The sequence below is a fragment of the Glandiceps talaboti genome, chromosome 3 (assembly GCF_964340395.1).
Source record: "Glandiceps talaboti chromosome 3, keGlaTala1.1, whole genome shotgun sequence".
NCBI lineage: Eukaryota > Metazoa > Hemichordata > Enteropneusta > Spengelidae > Glandiceps > Glandiceps talaboti.
This window is the reverse complement of record NC_135551.1, coordinates 19967703-19991002: the sequence shown is the minus strand read 5'-3', so window position 1 is coordinate 19991002 and position 23300 is coordinate 19967703. Positions and strand designations below refer to the sequence as shown.

The 23300-nt window shown below is 37.1% G+C and overlaps 2 protein-coding genes across 4 annotated transcripts in view; both read right to left on the bottom strand.

Moving 5' to 3' along the window:
* Positions 1 to 493, bottom strand: part of LOC144433463 (uncharacterized) — a 60843-nt gene extending 60350 nt beyond the window's left edge. Inside the window, exon 1 of one of the 2 annotated variants that reach the window (XM_078121796.1) lies at positions 470 to 493. The gene's annotated coding sequence lies outside the window, so the exon portion shown is untranslated. The remainder of the gene's footprint in view (positions 1 to 469) is intronic. The other variant, XM_078121795.1, reaches the window with a different exon arrangement.
* An 18655-nt stretch (positions 494 to 19148) lies between these two features.
* The window catches only part of LOC144432795 (ribosomal protein S6 kinase alpha-3-like), a 76815-nt gene continuing 72663 nt past the window's right edge, over positions 19149 to 23300 (bottom strand). For both annotated transcript variants that reach the window (XM_078121074.1, XM_078121075.1), the window contains one exon: positions 19149 to 23214. In XM_078121074.1, coding sequence (XP_077977200.1) covers positions 23089 to 23214 — 126 coding nt within the window. In that variant the 3' untranslated portion in view covers positions 19149 to 23088. The remainder of the gene's footprint in view (positions 23215 to 23300) is intronic.

Genomic DNA, 23300 nt, shown 5'->3' with positions numbered 1-23300 from the left:
CATAAAAATGCGTAATGTTAAAAAAATAAAACAACGAGAAACAAAAGAAAACGATACAACACAACGTATATAAGAACATGGCGCAAGGCTCCTTGCCACAACAAAGTAAACCACGACAGCTCACCGCGTATATAAGAACATGGCGCAAGGCTCCTTGCCACAACAAAGTAAACCACGACAGCGCACTGCATATATAATAACATCGTGCAAGGCTCCTTGCCACAACAAAGTAAACCACGACAGCGCACCGCGTAACGAAAAATGTTGAAAACCGTCAGAGTCTACCTAGTATGTAATGTGTAGGCGTGCACAGTTTAGGAAAAGACACGAAATAAAAGCAAGTGTGAACTGAGAAAACTTTACACGGAATTAGAGACACACTTTTTAGAGCTTTCTACTTTAAATGATAGCTTTCAACATTGCATATACAAAAAAAAACAAGCAAGGCATATGATATCATATTTCTTACCTGTGTTATCACGATACTTCACGATAAGAAACTAAAAAAATCAACTGACGAAATCACTTTTATGCAGTCCACTACTTCCTGCATTATTGAGGTCGTTGCAGCAGGTCTTCAGACAGGTACTTACCCGATAACATTCTGATGTATACACATGTACTAATCAAATTTGATTTCTCGTGCGCTTCAGAAATCTTTATATCCACGCCCTATTGTGTTATTGGACAGGCGTGCGACCTTTGACACTGTTGTGCTTGGCCACTGGCCAACTGTGTGTCACCTGAATATCTTTCACGGTTTCCTGACATTCAACCCCGGCATTCAAACTCAACATGTGTACGCAAAATGTTTGCACGACTAATCAAAATGTTTGCAGTTTTACATCAGCAGCTTCAAAATTATTCTTCCTAAATTATAAAATAACCCACATTCATTTGTTGTTCGAGGCGAGGGCACGCTTACTTTCTGGTGCAGCTGCAGAATCGCCAAAGGTGATGACGAACCAGGAAATCGCTCTAACTTGTGACTTCCCTGTGGGTATGAATGTACCCAACTTTGTTAAACTCCTTCCTCGATATTATTATGTGTTTTAATTTTGGGTTTTCCGGAAGTGAAAATTTACGCCCAGCGTTTCAGTCAGTTGGAGATTGCGCAACAGAGTAAAAGAAAAGTTTGTCCGATATACAACACCTTTTATACATCTCAAAAGAGCGGACTATACATAGCGTTCACACAAAATTGCGTCATGGGATTTCACTACATTAAACTACACCAGGTTGTCATATTGTGAAAAAAAAAACGACGAACTTACAATCTCGCAAGCCAAAGCAAAGCGAGCACAATATTGATGCTGACGCAACGAATATGAAGCACGTTTTCGACGATGCCGTAAAGAGGTGCGTGGTTTGCGACGACGCGAATTTACCAAATGTGCTGTAAATCGCGAATACACAAAATTGTGAAAGGGGCTATCACGTATCAAAATATATTTTGACAAGAGCACATTAAAAGGTGACTTTTCAAGGTGCTTTATTTCGTTTTTCATGCATAAACGCTGTCAATATGTTACAGAATCATACAATTTTACCTACTAGTAATATAAAATGTTCTCGATCAGACGCTTTTGCCGTACATGAATAGGCCAATGTAGAATAAAGCATGGAGTAGTGTGAACAAGTCGACTAAGTCTCGTTCTTTATACACGAAACTTACCGTTTGACAATATGCAACCGTCGGGGGGGGGGGGGCGACAAAAATAAAAAAAATAAAAAAAGCTTACAATTTGGCTGTTTTGTTTTGTTTTGTTTGTTTGTTTGTTTGTTTGTTTGTTTGTTTGTTTGTTTGTTTGTTTGTTTGTATCTATTTTTTGTTTGACTGGTGATTTGAAATTGTGTAAAGTAGATAGTGTTGAGTTAGGATCGTCGAATCGTTCAAATGAACTGTTTGGAGTGTACGTACAAGTTGCAGGGCTGAACCTCACCAATGCCGTTTGTTCCCTAATGACTTATATAAAGTACTTGAGTAAGATTGGAACCACGTTGTCCCCAACAGTCAACCTAACTGTACAACTGGGTACCTGGTAGGATGAGGATGGTTACGACGATGACGACCTCTCGAGAGTTATATAAGACTTGGCAAATATGGCTTCGAAAAGGCCGACTGTACTGAGATAGACTGGGGCACGGCATATGCCAAATAATTATACAACGTAACTTTCCGACGTCGTGACAAAAATCATGCTTTGCCTATCTATTTTCTATTAAAATTCTTCCATCGATCTATATAACCGGTACCGTTCTGTGTGTTACACCATATGTCGATTAATTACATCATACATACTATACGTATACGAGCTTACAAGTACGAGTGACCGGCCGGTACCCGTGTGTGTATATTTTCTATCATAACTCTTGAAAAATGTCAGTCGATAGATTGAGCAGTTAAAACTTTAGGGGAAAAAGCATATGTGTCAGTGTGTATGTATGTATGTATGTATGTATGTATGTATGTATGTGTACATCATGATGCTTTGAATTCACAATCTACAGTGCATTGCAGATTACTGTATACTCTGTCTGTTTTATACAATCGCGTACAGAAACCAATAAGACACTGAGTGTACATACTATACTTTTAAACCTGCACTAGCTGCAACAGGGATATTTTTTTCATCAAATGACCAAAAATATATTCACCAGAAATTAGTCAGTTAGTTATTAAAAAAAAGACATTATATCTGTTAATAAATGGTCAATATTATCTGTAGGAAGTGTAGTGGCAAGTTTGAATCTTGGGGGAAAGCTGAGTTTTGAATTTCTCACTAAGTTAAAACTGTATTAGTTATCACATGAGTATCATTTTTCAATCAAACAACCACAATAAATTCACTGAAAATTGTGCATCTTAACCAGTGGTAGATATCATCCACAAGCAGTGCAGAAAAGGGATGAAACCACGATCGCCGTTGAGGGCGCTGATTTTTGGGTGCGGACCCCAAAATCAACTTGATTTGATTTGATTTATATTGTATACAGCTACAAAAATACGCCTATCCACTGATGATGCAATATTGATCAGGGTGTACGACATTAAGAGTAAGTTATTGTACCTAACAACATACTTTCGATAAAAAAACAAAACGTTCGAGTTCCAGCTAGTGAAACTTTAAAGATAGCAGGATGGTTAATACAGTTTCTTGCTACATTTTGCCCAAATGAATTCAACTGATCAATATGCCATCATGCAGACTTCAAATGCAGAAGTATATCAAAATATTATTGGCGTCCGCGTGTCTAGTTTGTTAAGTTCAGTCAGACGAAATTTAGCAACAAATAGCGATCTTGCCACCCAAAGTGATAAAGTGTAGCGTATGCAGTTTCGTAGTTGCTTGCTACATGGTTGGTTGTATCAAACATATGGAATGAGTAATCTGCAACCCGGTGTACGTACGTCCAAGTATAAAGTAGTTCATTTGAGAACTTACTTTGAATTGATCAATGAAACCCGTCTTGAATTTTATCGATTAATGTTTTCTTATCATATATGCCCTTCCTTGTGGTTTGCCAAAACGGTAGTTATCCTTATATCTTTGGGTCATATTCCACAATATAGAATCGTTCGTGCCTTGAAAGAAGTAAATAGCCCCCCCCCCCACCACAACCACCACCACCACCACCACCACCACCACCACCATCATTGCAGCATGTGCAGTAAATGTGGTATGGTATTTAAAGTGGCCATATGGATGAGGAGTGGGTATTTATTTTGGATTTTTACATTTATAAAACAATGTTATCACAGCTTAATGTGAAACAACAATGGCCATGTTTTTGTAACATTTTTTGTTATTGTATGTACAATAACTAACATTTTACTCATTTTTTAATCTTTTGCAATTTATTGAGTTACAAACAACTACTTGACATGTGTTCTTGTACATTGATTTTTCAAGTAGGAAGCTGTGATAAATTGTTTTATAAATTAAAAATCCAAAATAAATACCCAATTTTCATCCATATGGCCACTTACAAAAATGACAATTATGAATACAATGAGAGTTTTACATACATACATACATACATACATACATACATACATACATACATACATACATACATACATACATACATACATACATACATACATACATGGATTACTAGCTGAGAGAATTAATATTGTTGTTGAAAAATGGATGGCTTGTTGATAGCCTTTGGTAGAGTAAATACATGGTAGACAGACGGACGGTCGGACGGGCTGGTTGTCTGTCTGTCTGTCTGTCTGTCTGTCTGTCTGTCTGTCTGTCTGTCTGTCTGTCTGTCTGTCTGTCTGTCTGTGAATTGTATTGTAATTTGTATCACAGAGAACCTATTAGTCGTCAGGGTTTTTTCATACTACTAGTAATTGTTTCACATATCTCGGTTCGGAATACTTCCCTCCTTCCGCTCCGAGCCAATCTAAACTAATAAACAGTTAAACACGTGTTAAACAGTTTTCTCTACGGTGCGGCAGAGCTATTATAAAAGAACTGAAATGTGCGTCGAAAAACTAACCTTAGTAAAGACCATCCCACTTAGACACTTTCCGTCGACCTTTCCAATAGCTGTTCTACAGCAGTTCATGTTAGCGATGTAAACGGGTGAATCGGCACTGTACGATTAGTTTATACAGGTACCTCACTAAAGATGTTCGTCGTGATTGAGAATTTACATAGTAAATAGCGTTAACCATCACGTGGTCCCCTGTGACCGTAACATCGTGACTTCTCTATTTGTTCAGAAGACCACGATGGTTTTTAATATCTCTCCAATCTTTGCAGTTGAACCTACCTGTACCTCACGGGATTATAACGTACTTATCAAATATATACACAACAATGATCACATAATACCCCGGGATAATTTTAGACACCTTATCATCTTTTGTTAAGAACACTTGGAGACTCGAATGGCAGTAAATTGCTGTATTTTGTAGCATCTCTCAATATTTTATGGGTTTTTTTTGTATGTTTTTACTTTAAAAAAAAGATAATACCAACAATATTGGGCTGAAGAAATATTATTATTTGATTTAGTTTCCATGGCAACGCAAAAATCCACACAAACACTTTAAAACCCACAAAGGCAGCGACTATTTTCCCTTCCATGTAATAGTGACAATAAAAAAGGTCAGTCCACCAAAAGACTTATATATAAGATGAGAACACATCCTGCAGGATATTATATACAGTAATAGACCATTTCAATTTAAAGTAATATGTTCAGTCCGTCAGATTCATCCCGCATGTAAAATCTAAAATATTAATTAGATTGGCCTATTCAATTCATAAATAATACAGATATAATATGCGGAATCGTGACTTACTAGATGGTTGATTTCCATAAAGCGTGCTAAGGTAATTACTGTAACAATTCATGATTCGGTGTAGAGCCTTAGCAACTTTGTTATTGCGCAGTACATGTTTATATCGATCAGTGAAATAAGATGAGAGATCTTCTCCTACGGTATTATAAATATCCAGAAGCAGAAAACAAAATCCTTTGTAATGTGACTCAACTCTTTGAAAAAAACGTATTATAAACGTAATGAAACATCTGGTAAATATTTTAACGTTGTTGATTATGAAAGGTATTACATTTGAGATTGAGTTGTTCATTTCTCAACTCTTATCGGGGGATCTAGCCCGGGGATGCTCAAGCATCGTGATTCGTTGATGAGTGGAATGATTCTCGAAAAATTAGATTGAAGGAAATTTATTTCTTTTTCATAAACCGGAAATTATAGCCAATAGGCGCATACACTACTGTATTCGCTATGTAAAAGTGCATTTGGTTTGGTTGACTTATTGTATCCTACATACCTTCTCTATAGCTGTCTGTCTGTCTGTCTGTCTGTCTGTCTGTCTGTCTGTCTGTCTGTCTGTCTGTCTGTCTGTCTGTCTGTCTGTCTGTATGGATGCATGCATGCATGCATGCATGTATGTATGTATGTATGTATGTATGTATGTATGTATGTATGTATGTATGTGTGTGTGTATGTATGTATGTATGTATGTATGTCTGTCTGTCTGTCTGTCTGTCTGTCTGGCTGTCTGTCTGGCTGTCTGTCTCTTTCACATGCCCGCCCACCCCCTCCCTACAATGGTATTAAGCTCTGGCGTTGTTTAAGGGCATATATATATGTAGTATTAGACAAGGATAGACAAATTGACGAGTACAACGAGATGCATATATTGTGTATAATTAATCATTTGACCTCTCCATATTGAAAGTGACTACCAAATACATACAGCTCACAAAACACCATTCTTTTATTTTCTATATTTGTAGACAGAAAACTTACAGAAAGGGTGGGTCGATTTCATTTCAGAAATTGTTACATGTATTTGGTCACAACCGACGTAAGGGACCTGTCATTTTCTTCGGCGGGGGGGGGGGGGTTGTCAGTGGATTCGTAGTTGTGTCAGCCTGAAATTGTGAATGGGGTGGTCGCCCTGCTTTGGAAACTTTTAATTGGGGGAGGTGGTCACTGTGTTTTGAAGTGTGATGGAAGACCAATTCATTTATGTCTTAACTATAGTATTTTTCTTTGCCTATATTCTTTGATATCACTTTGCCTATAGAAACGCTGCTTATCTACATATACATATAATACCATACTGCAATACTAGTTACTGTACAAGCCATGCAAATACGTACAGTTTAAACGTACATTCAATTTAACTTTTCGGAGATGTAAAATTATTACCTTAAAAGCTATTGATAACCTAAAAATTGTCCTAAAGAGAGCCAAAAATCTTCCAGGGCTCTTAGTGGGTGACCCTCTAGGACCATCCTCGCACCCCCCCCCCCCCGACGAGTGTGAGGCACTTAATCAACAATTAGATACGGTCCCCGTTTACTGTCATGATGTTATTAAAATTTTCTTTGAACATTTCAGTCCTATACGTATAAAGGTTAATGAATTGCTAATCTTAGATGGTACTATGAAATCTGTGAAATTATTGCCTATGGGGCTGTGCACAGCCCAAAAATTGCTTAAGACTCTCAGTGTAGAAACACTCTCCAACTCTCCCCTTACCGATGACATAATCATCAGTTGAGCCGACCTTTACACTTTTGAAGAACAAATATATTTCAACCCTATGGTTGTTTAGAGTACTTTCTGGTTGATAGTGTTGTTTTGAAGCTGGGATATTATTGGCCGAATGGTCTCAAAAGCCTAAAGAAATTGCTTTAAGAGTAAAAAAAAACACCTCCAGATTCTAGGGGGAGGCCCCATTGGATCGCAATGAGAGGTGGACATATCCCCACCTCAAGCTGTTCGCCCTTCGTGTTTATGTCTGCATGCTTTTAAACTAAACATTTCAATACTATGTATAGATATCAGTTGCTAATTATGTATTTGATATCAACGACATGTTCAAACTGTTCACTCTCTGAGTCACGGTGAAAATACCTGACATGTGAAAACGGTATGGGGCTTCATAATTTAGAATTAAGTGATGGGGGGGGGGGCAACCTGTTTTGGGTTTTATAAACAGGGCATGGAGAAATCCGCAACTCACCCCCCCCCCGCCCGAGAAAATGACCAGTCCCTAAGAATGCTAAAAATATAATAACGATGAAATTATATAAAATTTACATCCATGCTCTTAAATGCCCGATGATGGTTACTTGTTTGACAAGTGGCATTATGTGGCATTTTGGAGTTTATTTAAAAGATATATGCGTTATCTGATTCATAAATCTCGGATATCTAAGCTTTATATAGATTTTGAAGTTGATATGACCGGTGTTTATAATGTTCTTTACGAGGAAAGAGCTCGAGAGACTAAGCGGAAATCTAAAAAGGAACTTAACATGATGAGCACCTTCCGGATATAAATGATATTGAACAAGTAAGAGAAGACGTCATCGGTCATCGGTTTTCAAACCTCCTCAAAAAAAAGTCACGAATTCGTGCAAGGAATCACTACAGCTGCGTCACAATGAGTGACGCTTCTGCCCTTTCGACTTTCAGGTGCTTTACTGTAGGCGACTGAGGGCGCGCTAGTATGTTTCCGTTTCTTGAACTGAGCAAGTGGATTACAAAAAGATATCATGATATGGCAATATTCCACCAACAATATTTAAATGTGTGGGCGCATAGCAAATAAAATAATGAATTCTATATCGGATGACGAAAAATGTTTCAGTTGTTTTTTCATCACATCCATCGATCTACTGGTACGCGCGCTTCGATTGTTTTACGTCATTTCCGCGTTCTACTGGCTTATATTCACCACTCACCACATTTTGTCGCAAATGTCTTTAGACCTATATACACGTTTTAATTAAGGCCTACGATAAAATGTCAGGTTTTCACATTTCGTTACATCACATCAGTGGTTAAAGTTTTTAAATCTAAGTTTGTGATTTTTGTAGCGGGATAAATAGTTTATGGCCAATTTTACCGAGTTTATGTCTCTCATAGTCACACTGATATTCAACACATCCGCAATGAAGTAAAATCACCTAGTGTGGCACAGGGGGCTCAAAATATCCCGTCTACTTGTAAAGTTTGACAAAGCCCCCCCCCCCATTCTTCTCGAGAATAAATTAATATTTTAAATGCTCTGCTAAGATAGATATAAGTTTATCTTCGTGCTTTCATCATGTCAGATCAAATGAACGTCGTTATTACGACATCACGTGACCCTGGTGTGTGTGCTGTGCCAGCAAGGCAGGCTGGAAACTCCGATGAGAACAGGCGGAAGTAAAGAGCAAAACGACAAGATCATCAAAATTCCATTTTCGATTTCGAAAAACATACTACCAAACCATATAGACTGTAGAGGGTTTTTTTTGCTACGAATTACATAAAACAAAATATCACAAAATATCACTTATGTTGATGGTGAGACAAAATGTATCATTTTGAATACTGCATGTTTTCATTACCTGTATTTGGTTTTATGTAATTTGAGATGTAAAAACACCGTGTAGCCTACTTGAAACTCTAGAGTCACTCTGGTCTGCTAGACTATATACATATTGAAATAGTGGTGACTGTTTTTTTAACGATACTAAGTGATAATTCCACAATAAACTACGGGTTATTTTTTTCTTATTTGTTCCTTCTTGTGTCGGTGATCAAACGTGTTTTTTTCATTTGTTCGTCAACCTCTCATGTTCGCGTTTCAATTTAATGATTTATCAGAGCAGGGCATTTATTGGAAAACATAAATCGACGCACTGTATCTGGTGTCAAGCTGACGCCGCGTACAAATCTGTTCATGGTGTCCACATTTTAGTTCACGCCGGAGGTTTGGTGAACTCAAGTCTTCATCAATTAAATCGAGTCTATAAAGTATTGCCTTCATGTGTGTTTAATTAAGAAGGAAAAAATGGCGAATTACCTTTTTGTTGTCTTCCAACTTTATCCTGTATTTGACCAGGTGTATCAGACGCTGTGCTGAACAACGCAACTTTTCTACGGTACGGCCGGAGTCCTTCACTCGCTTTTTCACTACGACGTAACTGAAATGTTGAAGTCGGAATCGCCTGTCGAAATCTGTGTCTATTCTCTCTCTTGAAGGGATACTTAAGAAGCTTTCATTTGCGATATTCCATAAATAGCCTTACTCATTTTTTACTCAGGATTTTTCGTATGATATTTGTACAAAGTAGTCTTGTAATGACTTCCCGGAATATTCATGTAAAAGGTCCTTGACCCTTGGAGCGAGTGACGTCATAGATAACAGGGAATTCAACAATTTCCAACAAGTACGAGGTGGCACATATATGCGACACTTACAGTTAGAATTTACCTATGTCATAGTTTGTAGACAAGTAATGTACGTGAACACCTGTTACGTTTACGAGAACCAAGTGTATGTGAACACCTTTTAGTTTCGTGTCATTCCGATTTGAAAATGTTGTCTCTCAGCCGACTGCAACATGGCCGCCACCCCTTCTCGTCAATCGACTTTTTGGAGGAGTAATTGCTTTATTTTGTGAAAAAGGGGGAAAATGGCGGAATATCAAATCTTACATAGTAAAGGTTTTTCCCTTGTTTTGTCATGGTCGATGCAAACATTTTGTGTTAAAAATAATCATGATTTTCACTTGCTTCGTTTTTCCTTGCGTAATTTATTTAGTAATTTGTTTTCAAAATTAAAAGGCTCTGTAAATATGTATTTTTGTGTTTATAGCGTAAATATTGTTGGTGTTCAACTAATTCAGTCTTCAACTGACTTTAAAAAATGATTGGCGTTAGTGGGTCATGGCCGGCTGCATACAATGTGATCTGGTAGCAGTCAAGAGTTAGTTTGGATGCCCACGTGGTTTATATCTCTAATTAAACCAGAGTGGAGGTGTGTAAATGGTAACAATACGATACTGTATAGGAACTAGACTAGTAAAAAGTGTACGTAATAGGCCCAATTTGATTAAAATATGATGTGGTGCTGCGGCTAGATGTCTTATTTACCTCTATTTCCATCGCGTTGTGTCGTTTGTTTTGTTCCGGGTGATCGCCGCCTTGCCTTTGCGTGGGAATATTCCCGGAATATTCACGTAAAGGTCCTTGACCACTGGAGCGAGTGACAGAACAAAACAAACGACACAGAACAATGGAAATAGAGGTAAATAAAAACATCTAGCCATTTTCACCGCACCAGATTTTAATCAGATTGGTATTATTAGGCCTATATCATTGGTTAACGCTATAGCGGTCATGATGGTCGAACTATTAATAGTGGTTGTCCTTGAATCTGCAGGTTGTAGGTCACCGCAGACATTTCTTTCTGAATTCAGATCAGACCTGCAAGATTTGAATCACGATTAACCCCCAATTGTAAAATTGTGGATCTAATAGGATAGAGGTTGCAATGTGAATGCTTTAATCCTACGTGCGTACAGGGGCTGTATGTACTGATTTCACGGAAGTTGCAACGGATAATAATGATAGCAATTCAAGTACACGTTGTATTATTTTCAAACAATATCCGTGTAGCACAGAAGTTTCGTTTTTGGGGACAAGCACCGTATTTAGGAAACCGATTTTTAAAATGTGTACTAGAATGTAGTCTAGTTCCTATACTGTATCGTTACGATTTATACCTTCACTCACGTACATGTGGTTAGACCACAGTTGGCATCCATACTAAACTAGAATGGGATGTCAACGAATGAGGCCTGTCGATATGCGATCACTAATCTGATTTGATGTAGTGAACTTTGGCGTGATTTCTTTATTTACCTGTTTCCTACGTTCTTTCTTGTTCCGTGAGTAAGCGCCTTGTTCCTACATGAAAAGGGATCTCACTCACGGAATTAAACAAAAAACAAATAAAACGGCGGCAATTAATAAAAGTAGGAAACAGAGATAAGAAGAAATAGCTGCAATTTCACACATCAGATTTTAATCAGATTGGTCGTTCGCGAAAGTTCAATCAACGTTCATTAGCTGCTCCGTGAATGATCAGCGAATTAAGCTTACCGTTGCCTCATAAAGAAACCAAGAAAACAATATTTTGGAAAAAATCGAACAGTTTCCATCAATGTTTGGATTGTTTTGATATCATGTATATTAAACCTCTAGTGATAACTTTTATTTCATTATTAGTTTAATTTAAAACACTTTACCGGCATAACAGTTCATGACGTCATAAGTTCTAAACGACGACACACTTCCAAATTTTGTTGGCGTTAAAATTCAAACAACTGTCATCCTTGCGTACAACAGCAAACCTGATATTTTAATCGTATCACCCTTATATTCTGTTTTGACAATTTATTTTCTTCGAATTCGCCAATTGTAATGAATATGCACAGTTCTGAGCCCGTCCGTTTGTTCGAAAACAGGACGTACTGACCGTGATGCACAGGATATGACGTAACATCGCGCACGTACAACCACTGTCAACTCCCGCTGGTGCATGGCGGTCAGAATTTCAACTCTGTACATACAACCGTTACGGTTTCTGTCTTTTGATATGGGGGGGGGGGGGGATTACCTTATTTAAATACTCAGAGATACTTAGATACTGAGAGGCCTGTGTTTTTCCACAATATAGCTGTGAAGTACAAATTGTACATTGCAATCGTTATTTAGTTTTTATGTATATTTACCGTAAATAACAGCAATTTGTAGAAGGAACCTGTCGACAATAAAATCAATTTGATAGGCGGGACATTATTTTTTTACAAGTTTACTAACTGGGTGTGGTTCTGACGCAAATATTAACTGTTATAACTTAAACTTACTTTATACACGTAGTAACGAATAATGCTCGCAACCTTATCAGTAATTCGAAAATGTGAAACCCAGACTGTGGTTCCATTATAATTATGTCATATCACTAATAGTAACATGTGACGTTGCAAAGTAGTGAAACGTCCAGTCTACGAGACTACGATCACGTGGAGAGGAAAGTGACGAGTACTACGATCACGTGGAGAGGAAAGTGGTCGTCATAGGACAATGTGATGCAGGTGTAAAGCGATTCTCAATAAGATTCAAATTCAATGATTTATGTATCATGTGAGTAAATTGACGTCATATCCGTCATTGTTTAATTTCCATGAAATGGCCTAGTTGATAAAACACGGAAGTGGAAGTGGTTCGTATTCATGTATTTTATTGAGAATACAATAGGTGGAAGTTAACGTTAGAGTTTCTAGGACCGTTGTCTCGGTTACCCAGACATAAAAACTAAATTCAACCGCTCGATAAAATCGTCAATATATATCACCGAAGTATTTTTTTTTTTCAAATTTTCTGTAAAATGTTCAACTAATAAAATGAAATATGTTCCCACTCCAATTAACTGTCCTGCAAAATCCGGAATTCATTATACGATACTAGAAAATGTCACTCATATAAAAGTTCGTGTTTTATATTATTAGCGGTTTCAGAATATAAATTGTGTTAGACTGGTCGAATCTCATCGCTAGAGGGCTCCAAGAATGTCGGAAAGGAGCTCGAGTTTTCGGGGAAGTTGAGTCATACTACACCGGGATACTACATCGGCAATCGGGGTTTCGGCTTATTGATAGACACAAAACTACAATCTAACACCATTGTTGTTCGATGTAGTCACGGTAGATCTTATACACTGTGGGTACCGGTGATAGCGGTTCCTCTGATCTCTCTTTTGATATACCCACCCTATAATCAAGTAACTTAAGATAATGTGTGCCCACTTGAGAAAAAAAAATAGATGTTTGAAAAGTCACCCTACTGAAAGTGTACTTTTAATCATAGTCAAATTTTCAATAGTTTATCACGTGTCACACGATCGAGTAGTGTAAGTTGGCCTATCTTGGTATGTCGAAATCTCCATTGTCGCTGTTGTAAAGTAACTTTTAAATTTCTATCACGAGTAAGAGTGAGTGGATTCCGGCGTTAATTTGGAATGGTGCACCACCGTCACGTGTGACACGTATACACAATTTGTACAATTGCACGGCTATGACTGACTATATTTCTGCTGAGTATAAGTGGGCCTGTCATACTTAGTTTCCGTACTTTGGAGGAGATCCCGGAGATCTCCCAGTCTTTTCACGGGATAAATGACGACTTTACCGGTGCGACTCAGACCCTTCGAATTCCACAGTCAGACACGGCAGTAGAACGTTGGACAATCCTTCTGTAAAAGTCAGTTGACTAAGGTACCGTACCGGTGCTTTATGGCCGTTAACGGGGGCGAATATGACACGACACTGAGAAGAACATTGGACAACCCCACACTAAAAGTCTGTTGACTCCGGTATGGATTCATACGTCTGACCGTTATATGGATGAAAAAGGGGTTACGTATTATTTTTTTGATTTTTCAGTCATAAACATTACTATGTTTTCTAACTTGAAAAAAAAAATAATATGAAACAACATATGCTAAATCCTTGTTTGTAACTCAATAAATTATCAAACATTAATAAAGTGTGTAAAATGTTTGCTATTGTACGTACAATAATGAATTTTTCAGATAGTTATTTTCTAACTTTTGTAATTTATTGAGTTACAAACATTGACTAGGTGTGTGTTCTTTCACATCATTTTTTCCCAGTAGAAAAACATACACATAAAGTTGTTTTATGAATAAAAAATCAAAAATAAATATCGATTTGTCATCCATTTGGCCACTTTAACGGGCGAATAGCACACATTCTCACAAACCAGAGTTTTTTAGTTCTACCACTACATGTGGGAGGCTCGTTAAGAACGGTGCCGTAAAACAGGCCGTGGTTTTTGCGACGATGTTAGCACACGACAGTAACACATTCATTTGAATTGGACAATCCTATAGTAAGTCCGTCGACTATGGTATATCTATGTAACTATTACTCAGATGATTAAATGTTAACGGGAGAATTGGACACGACAGTAACATTGGACGATCCCACAGTAAAAGTCCACTGACTATGGTATCAGTGTACCTAACCCAGAGGACTAACCGTTAACGGGCAAATTGGACACGACAGCAGAACATTGGACAACCCCAAAGTAAAGAATTCCGTTGACTACGGTATCGATGTAACTAACTCAGAGGACTATTCGTTAACGGGCGAATTGGACACGACAGTAGAACATTGGACGATCCCACAGTAAAAGTTAGACGAATACAATGTCAGTACAGACTTCGCCGTGCCGTGGTCTCACAATTCTAAATTATTTTTTCTTATACATGTAGTTTTAGGTTAGCATGTTCCCTCATCACCTGTCCTCGATTGTAACACATGATATACGTCGTACCGTTCAGCTCTACTTAAAACCTGAAGTGGTGCATGGTAACTCATGATAACGTGGTACGACACGTCACCTCTACACAGTACCATAATAGCAAAAATGCAAACTGCCAAAGTTTTACCCTCTGAGTTAGGGTGACAGATTTCCAGTCGTGAAACAGAGTCACCTGCTCGATCGTTATATATCTTCGGGGCTGACTCACTTGGACTAATATCACAAGACGTTTTGTTCTTAGGCCTATTATAAAAAAAAGTTGCGAGGTTCTGATTACGCTCAATTTTAGAATAGGTGGGGTGGGTAGATTTTTTATTTTATTTTATCATACTAGGTCAGGTTTCCACTGTTTTCCAAATGGTCTGTGTTATTTATTTCTTCCGATCAGATGTGCAGACATTACAGATTGGAAGAACGGTTTTATATTGTCTTTTTAAGTTGATGTCAGTTTCGCATCCACTATTTCTCGTGAGACTTCCCAAATTTTGCGATTTTATTATTTTTCCTTGAAAAAGTGAAGAAAAAAAAGTTAAGGGTCGGCAGTGAAAAACTAGGTAGGGTCGGGTAACCGGAACAAAACAATTATTTTTTTTAGGCCTAAGTGGACACTGGCAGGTAACGTTTTGTTTCAAGTTGTAGTTTCACATGACAAGGAACACCGTATTCGAAAATACTATGAAGTGATTTGGCCCTCCAGAGGGCGCCGTGTTAACTACGTCCAGCAGGTAGCCCTCCCCGACACTCCCAAGAGAGGAATGAAGTGAAGTGTAACGAAATTACTGCACTACACAACTACTTTTACATTCAGATTCCCATGTATATTCGATGTACGTCCTCAGGCCCTCTCCTCATATATCTGTCTATCATCTTAAATTTAGATTTGGTTTGTAATAATGACCTAATTTTGGTTGTGGTGTCAATGACCGCAATTTGAAGAATGGGTGGAAAGTTTAAGAATACGTAGAACTTAAGCTTAGTGATTTTCAAATCAAAGTTGTTTCAGTCTGTGAATAATGGATGTATCCGAGCTCTCTAGTAGTAGTGGTCTGAGATCCGGGGGACGTCATGTATCAATTCTTAGACAACATAGTCATGTTTTAAAGACACGCAATCAGGATTGCGCCAGTTTGATGCGGTATTAAGGTTAAAAGAACACGAGGTACAGACGACAACAGAAATCATTGTCAAAACATCTGATATATGCATGATGGCGGAAGCTATATAGTAAACACGTTTTTTATTCAAATATCTTGGTTCTGCTTTTTATACATATCCACCAGCGTGACATATTCACAATAGACCAATTATATACAGGTATGACGTATTTACCAGTCTATCGCTTGGCTATCAATCACTGGCTTTTTCACAATGGAAGTCAGTTACTAGTATTTCAATCAAATCGCGTTGTCTAGCGTCACAACAATCTCACTGTGGTAACATTGCTTTACCAAATGTTCACAGTATGGTCGAGCGTGTGACACGGCTCGTTCCCACAAGTGTCGCGGACAGTGTACACCCACCCCTATTGTTTCGCTCGACACTTTTTACAACCCATAACACCAAAGTAAAGCGTTTTCTGTATGTACCACAATCGTTAATAGTATCCATATCAAGTGTACACGTCCCAGGGTACAAGTATACTATTTCATTTGCTAATTGGCCACATTAGAAACGCCACATACTGGGCTTGTAAATAAACCCATTGATATATATAACTTTCTACACTTGATATGAATGCTATAAATAAACGAGTGTAGCACATAGAGAAAGTGCTTTACTTCAGTGTTACTCGTTAATACATAGTTATACTGCTACATCCTATCGTCTTGGTAAAAAAAATGACAAAATTGAGTTGTATGATTGCTACATTTTAATCAAATTCACAAGTTAGGAAGCCTTAAAGTAATTACGGGGGGGGGGGATCAGGCATGCATGGAAAAGGACAGGAGTCCCAGAATCGATGGTTTTAATGACGTAATCCCACAATTACCACTACAATGAATGTTAAGGCATTGATTGTTTCCCACTACTACCACCACAGTAAATTTGTGTAAAGGCCAAAATCACAAAATATTGCAAAGTTTAACAATGTAATGAGTCAATCAGTAAAATGTGACCCTCCCTTGATCCCATTTCTAAAATATGGCTCACCTCTGAGAACCGAATTGTAAAAATAGCACCAATAGTATTGTAGCACAACTGTGTTCATCCACATGCCAACCCATCCTTGCTGTTACCCGTGCAATATGCACAATCTTTTTCATATTACAACTACTAACACTGAAGTAAAGCACTTTCTCTATGTGTTACACTTGTTTATAGCATTCATATCAAGTGTAAAAGTATACTGTTTCAATTGCTAAAACAACGAGTAACACTGAAGTAAAGCACTTTCTGTACGTGCTACACTCGTTTATAGCATTCATATCAAGTGTAAAAGTATACTGTTTCAATTTGTTTATTTACAAGCCTAGCATGTAGCCTTTCTAATGTGGTCAATTAGCAAATGAAACAGTATACTTTTATACTTGATATGAATGCTATAAACAATTGTGGTACATACAGGAAATGCTTTACTTTGGTGATATGGGTTGTACTATGTGCAGTGTCTTAGTTGCTGGTGACTTGTCATTTAAAAAAAATATATTTACTTCTTTGACTAACTATCCTTGTTGTTACCTTTGCCACATACACCATCATTTGGCTGTTGCTATGAGCATGGTCTTGTTGCTAGGCAAAAGTGGACCATTTAAAAATGTTCATCAACATGCCTACTATCTCTATTTTCATATTTGCGATACTCAACATCTTTTGGCTGTTGCTATGGGCATGGTCTTATTGCTAGGCATATTTGTATATGTTTTGAATGTTTACCCATTTGCTTACTACCCATTCCAGTTTTTATTTGCAATATACATTATCAATTGGCTGTTGCTATGGGCATAGTCTGTTGCTAGGCATATCTTGGTGCAATTGACAAATAGGTGTGAAGCACCCCATACAAGATTTAAGATTTTGTGACATCTATAGTAACCTTTCATTCTTGGCTGAGACTGGAAGCATTTTCTCAGGCCAAGATTCACCTTTGGTGTGATAATTTTCATTTGAACAAGCCATTGAGAATGACATAGTCCCCGCTATGATTGGGTTTTAAGGAATTAGCACTACTCTGATCACGCAACAACACTTGTGAACCTAAATCAAACAGACTTAGATATGTTGTGTCTGCTTGTCGGACATGGAACATGCCTACAACAAGAAAGGATTGTTCGGGTATGGGGGATCATATCAATATGAAAATGGATATGCAAATGTATGTCATAGAACACTGTCCTAATACCAACTCTGAATGAGATCTGTTCAAGCATGTCTGAGTTATGGCTTTGGACATGGAAAATTCACAAACAAAATGGCTGCCAGGCAGCCATATTGGATCGTATCATGACGAAAATGGATATGCACATGTATGTCATAATACCAACTTCGAATGAGATCTGTTCAAGCATGTCTGAGTTATGGCTTTGGACATGGAAAATTTGCAAACAAAATGGCTGCCAGGCAGCCATATTGGATCGTATCACAATGAAAATGGATATGCACATGTATGTCATAGAACACTGTCCTAATACCAACTTTGAATGAGATCTGTTCAAGCATGTCTGAGTTATGGCTTTGGACATGGAAAATTTGCAAACAAAATGGCTGCCAGGCAGCCATATTGGATTGTATCACAATGAAAATGGATATGCACATGTATGTCATAGAACACTGTCCTAATACCAACTTTAAATGAGATCTGTTCAAGCATGTCTAAGTTATGGCTTTGGACATGAAAATTCACAAACAAAATGGCTGCCAGGCGGCCATATTGGATCGTATCATGACAACAATGAATATGCACATATATGCCATAGAACACTGTCCTAATACCAACTCTGAATGAGATCTGTGTGAGCATGTCTGAGTTATGGCTTTAGACAGGGAAAATTCGCAAACAAAATGGCTGCTAGGCGGCCATATTGGATCGTATCATAAAACAAATTGACGTGCATATGTATGCCATAGCATGTTGCCCCTGTACCAAGTTTGAAAAAAATCGGTACAGGCATCTCCAAGAAACGGCTGCGGACGGACGGACGGACGGATGCACGGACGGACAGACGGAACCCAATCCATAAGTCCCCGTTCCGGACTTCGTCCGCGGGGACTAACAATATCTCATCTACACACATAAAGTAATGTCCCCAGCAAATACCAAAGCCTTCAGTCTGATGGTTTTTGACTTTAAATGATGCACATCCACACACACACACACACACACACACAATCATCAGTTCATGATTCTTAGATGACCTAGAGAATATACGTATACTACATAATACACAAAGTCCAAAATAACAACTCAAACACCTAATATTTAGAGTTTCATCTTTGATTTATTTCATACAAAACTTTGGTAATGTGATACAACCAGGATCTGATAAACAACCAGATTTCTACAAAGAAAACAAATTCTATCATTTGTGTCGATACAAGCATTATAATTTTTGATTTGGCTAAATCATCGGAATCATCATATTCCAGACAAACATTCGCTAAATCCTACCAATATTCCACTTTATCAATATATTGCTCAGATCAAGTCTGTTTCTCTCTCAATACTACATACAGGCAGTATCTATATGCATATAACAGCAAATGAATACCCACAATGCCACATTCAATATGGCCACCATTTTCAATGCATACATTATCAAAGGAATACCTGTAATGCCCCATTCACAATGGTCACCATTTCATTTCTCTAATTCTGTGTCACACTATTGATTATAAGTTACAGTACAGTAAAGTTTGCTCATAATACGTCTTTCTAGATTTATCCTCTCTGTTTTTGTTTATTTATTTGTTGTTGTTTTTTTGGGGGGAGGGGCAATTTTTTGCTCAATAAAGTATCTTACTTGCTGATCAAAACCATGAAGCCTGGTATAATACATTAAACACATGCAACAGGGTGAATTTTTTGTAATTCTAAAAATTATAAATTTTCTCTTGTCAGTACTTGCAAATGTTGTTCACACAAGTATATCATTTGATGAGGTGCTGCTAGCCATGTATTTTCCATGCACCATGCATGTGCCTAACATTGTCTTGTGCATGTGGACAACATGTGACTAGAATGGGACCTACATGTGAAAAACATGGTGCTAGGTTATGATTTGGAGAGGCCTGGAATTTCTCAAAATAATTCAATACTTTTAATTAAAGGATGCACACATTCATTTGAAAATATGTTTACAACATAAGTTCTTTTTTTTTTCAAATCATAAAATTGTATTCTTATATTATAATGAGCTGAATATAAAGTTTTTGTTTTTTTTAAATTCATAACGTCATATCCATTTTATTTTAGCCTAACATGCATCTATAGCTGCTTGTATCTTATACCCAACAAATGTTTTTATAACGCCTCAACAAAAATGAAGACTGTACATCCCAAATAAACACCCTTAACGAGTACTGCCTGTTTCTACACTGGATGATGTACACAAGACTCAAACCATACAAACTATATCGTACAAAGTACTAACGCAAACTGTATATGAAATGTATCAATGGCAATTTTTATTCAAATGTTATCATTAAATGTATGATTTTGTGACTCCATAAGTACAAGAACAAAGTTTCAAAACAAGTACCCAAGCTTTAGTCAAGTATATTAAGCCAATGTGCATTATCTAAACTTTGTAATCAGTTCTTTATGTCCAACATATTGATTACAGGAAAGACTCGAAAATATTCCGAAAAGAAACACGTCCATATATTTCTAAAAAAATTACATGGATACTAAATTAGTCTGAGCAGGATGAAAGGAAAGAAGTTGGCGTACAAAAAAAGTCATTGTAAGGAGAGCAGCTGAAAACTCCTAACAATGTTTGAAATGCTCCATTTTTTTCAAAACTTTACTGGCACTAAATATAACAGAAGTATTTCTGAAGCCTTACAGCATATTTTTTTTTCTCAAAACTAAAAAAAACATATAACATATTGGATACTACAGAAGTATACGTTTATCCTTACACAAAATTAATATTTGTTAAGTTTCTTGGAACTTCCCATTCTGTCTGATGAATCTAACCCACCTACAGGACTGCCAACATTAACTTGTTCCATGCATCACAAATGGGAAGTTAAGACTAAACCATTAGTCAGAAGGGTGATATGACACAGAAGACAACATGAGGTGCTGTAAGATGTGTACGGTCAAAACTACTTTGCTTCTCTTTACTCTCCTTTTTTTTCACTTTCTTTGTTGGAACGACTAAAATGAGCAAAACATCTTTGGGAAAAACAGATTGTCAATTTGGCAAAAGGTAATTCTATTTTTGGTGAGCTTCATGTCAGATATGTGATATCGGTGCATGTTGCCAATACAACAATTGTTGTACGAAAATAACTACTAGTCTGCCCCAAGTTTAGTATACTCGCTAAAATTACAACACTTGGCAAAATTCAAGCTTAATAATTTCCTATATGTATTTTTTATACAGTGCAAAATTCCTGTTTTGACCTAACACAAAAATACTAGAAAGACAATATATTATATACAACTATTAACCACTTCAATCATGTCTTCTGCCATTTATACTTTTTTCCACAATTCAAAAGAAAAAAATTCAATTTTGTGGTACAAAAATTGTCTTACACCCAACAGCTAGCTTCATTCTATTAATTCCTTTCAGATCAAATGTCTAAGTTTTTCTATCAATACTGCTTCAGAGATCATTCATTTTGAGTACAAAATGTGTAGCTAATAATCACTTTATGTTGCTCAATATAAGAGTACTCACTATTGTACATAAAAGATAGATTTTTTTTCCCTTCAGATTTACAAGATATTATGACATGTTTGCCATGATGTTGAAAACCAAATAAAGCTCCCTGACAAAGAAACCTCGATATACACAAAAAAATGGAAGACTGACAATAAATCAGGCTGTCCCTATCCCTTGCAGTGATGGTATGTCTCGGTTCACAACAGTTCGACTGTACCATTTAGGAATTGCAGGGGTGAGAAGCCCTTGAGGAATGACAGGTACTTCTTGAAGACTATAGTGTGCAGTAAAACGATGCATATGCTGGTGTAATACTGAACAGTATGTTGGTTTAATATCATAACATACATCTAAATAGTTGCAGTACTGTGTAATGCTGCGAATAGAAACAAACACAACCATGCAATAATTTTCGGTATCACACATCCTGGCTCTCTATTGCCTAATAAGGAATATGGGATGTTTGAAAATATCAGTCAGTTTGGTATTATGGCTCCTTATGTAGTTGTGAACATGTGATATTTTCTCTGTCCCACCTTAATGTCTGAGAGAATTTAACATTTTTATGGTGTGTGGACAGTGGCAATGTGGCATATGATCAGGCACTCTTTCGTACGATCTCCAACTATCATACGGGGATATAACAAAATTTGTCCAACCTGAATATGCTTTTCATTGATATTTCCCACATGGTCTATGATTATGCATTTCTGTCCTGCAATACCTAACCATCAACCGTGTATCCTCACTGATTTTGTTGAGGGTGGTAAGTAGGTAAAATCTACCTGAGTTCCCCGGACATTTTACCGGGGTTCCCCTCCCAAATTATGGTACAATGTATTGCAAACTATACCAGTCTCACCATGCTCCTCCATTCTGTTACCGGGGTTACCCAACCTTAGCAAAAACACCGATCCTCCATCATGTACCTAGAATTTTACCAGCCTGAACATGATTTTTGTGGCTGTCGGCTCTGCCATATAATCTCTGACGTAACCTTTGACTGAACAGACCATTATCGAAGGATTTTGACAGAAAAACTAATTTTTCTTGAACCACAATAAAGTAAAATAATTTCATTACAGTTACATATTTCAACTTTTGGTCATAATTTTAGTATAATTTGTATTTTTTAAAGATTTTTCTTCTGTGTATGTACATTGGTCAGACTTTACACGATTCTTGCTAACTATCACAAAAATCCCAAATTCCAAGCATTTTGCAATCCTTTTGTTCTGCCATCATTCCAATATAATATTTTTTTTGATTTTCAAACTCCGTTATAATCTTCAAGACTTCTATAATTCTTTCTACAACAGACAACACCTGACCTTTGAACTCATCCCATACTGCATTGTGGGATTCTGCATTTACATATTTCTAATCATTCTATATTACATCATCAAAACCTGAAATAATGTATTATCGCATGTAATTTACTACAATTTTCATGATTAGTACGACTTTTTATCCCGTTTCATCCGTTTTCTTTTGCTTAAAAATCGTTAATAGGAATTCAGACTTTGATAATTGGCTATGATCTTTTTTTTTCACACGACTCTTTAATTACACATTGGTTGAACTCAATTTCTTTATTTTTCTACGCTGTGCTAAAGTTGATGCCGTTACTGGCTCTAGAGGGCGCTGTGGCGGTGACTGGTAAAGTGCCGAGTACGTTGCTCTCATGGCACCCTGAAAATACAGAAGCAAGAAAAGAAAATTTTCAATGAAAAAGGCAGAAATCACATATTTCAAATATTTGATTTACATATCTCATT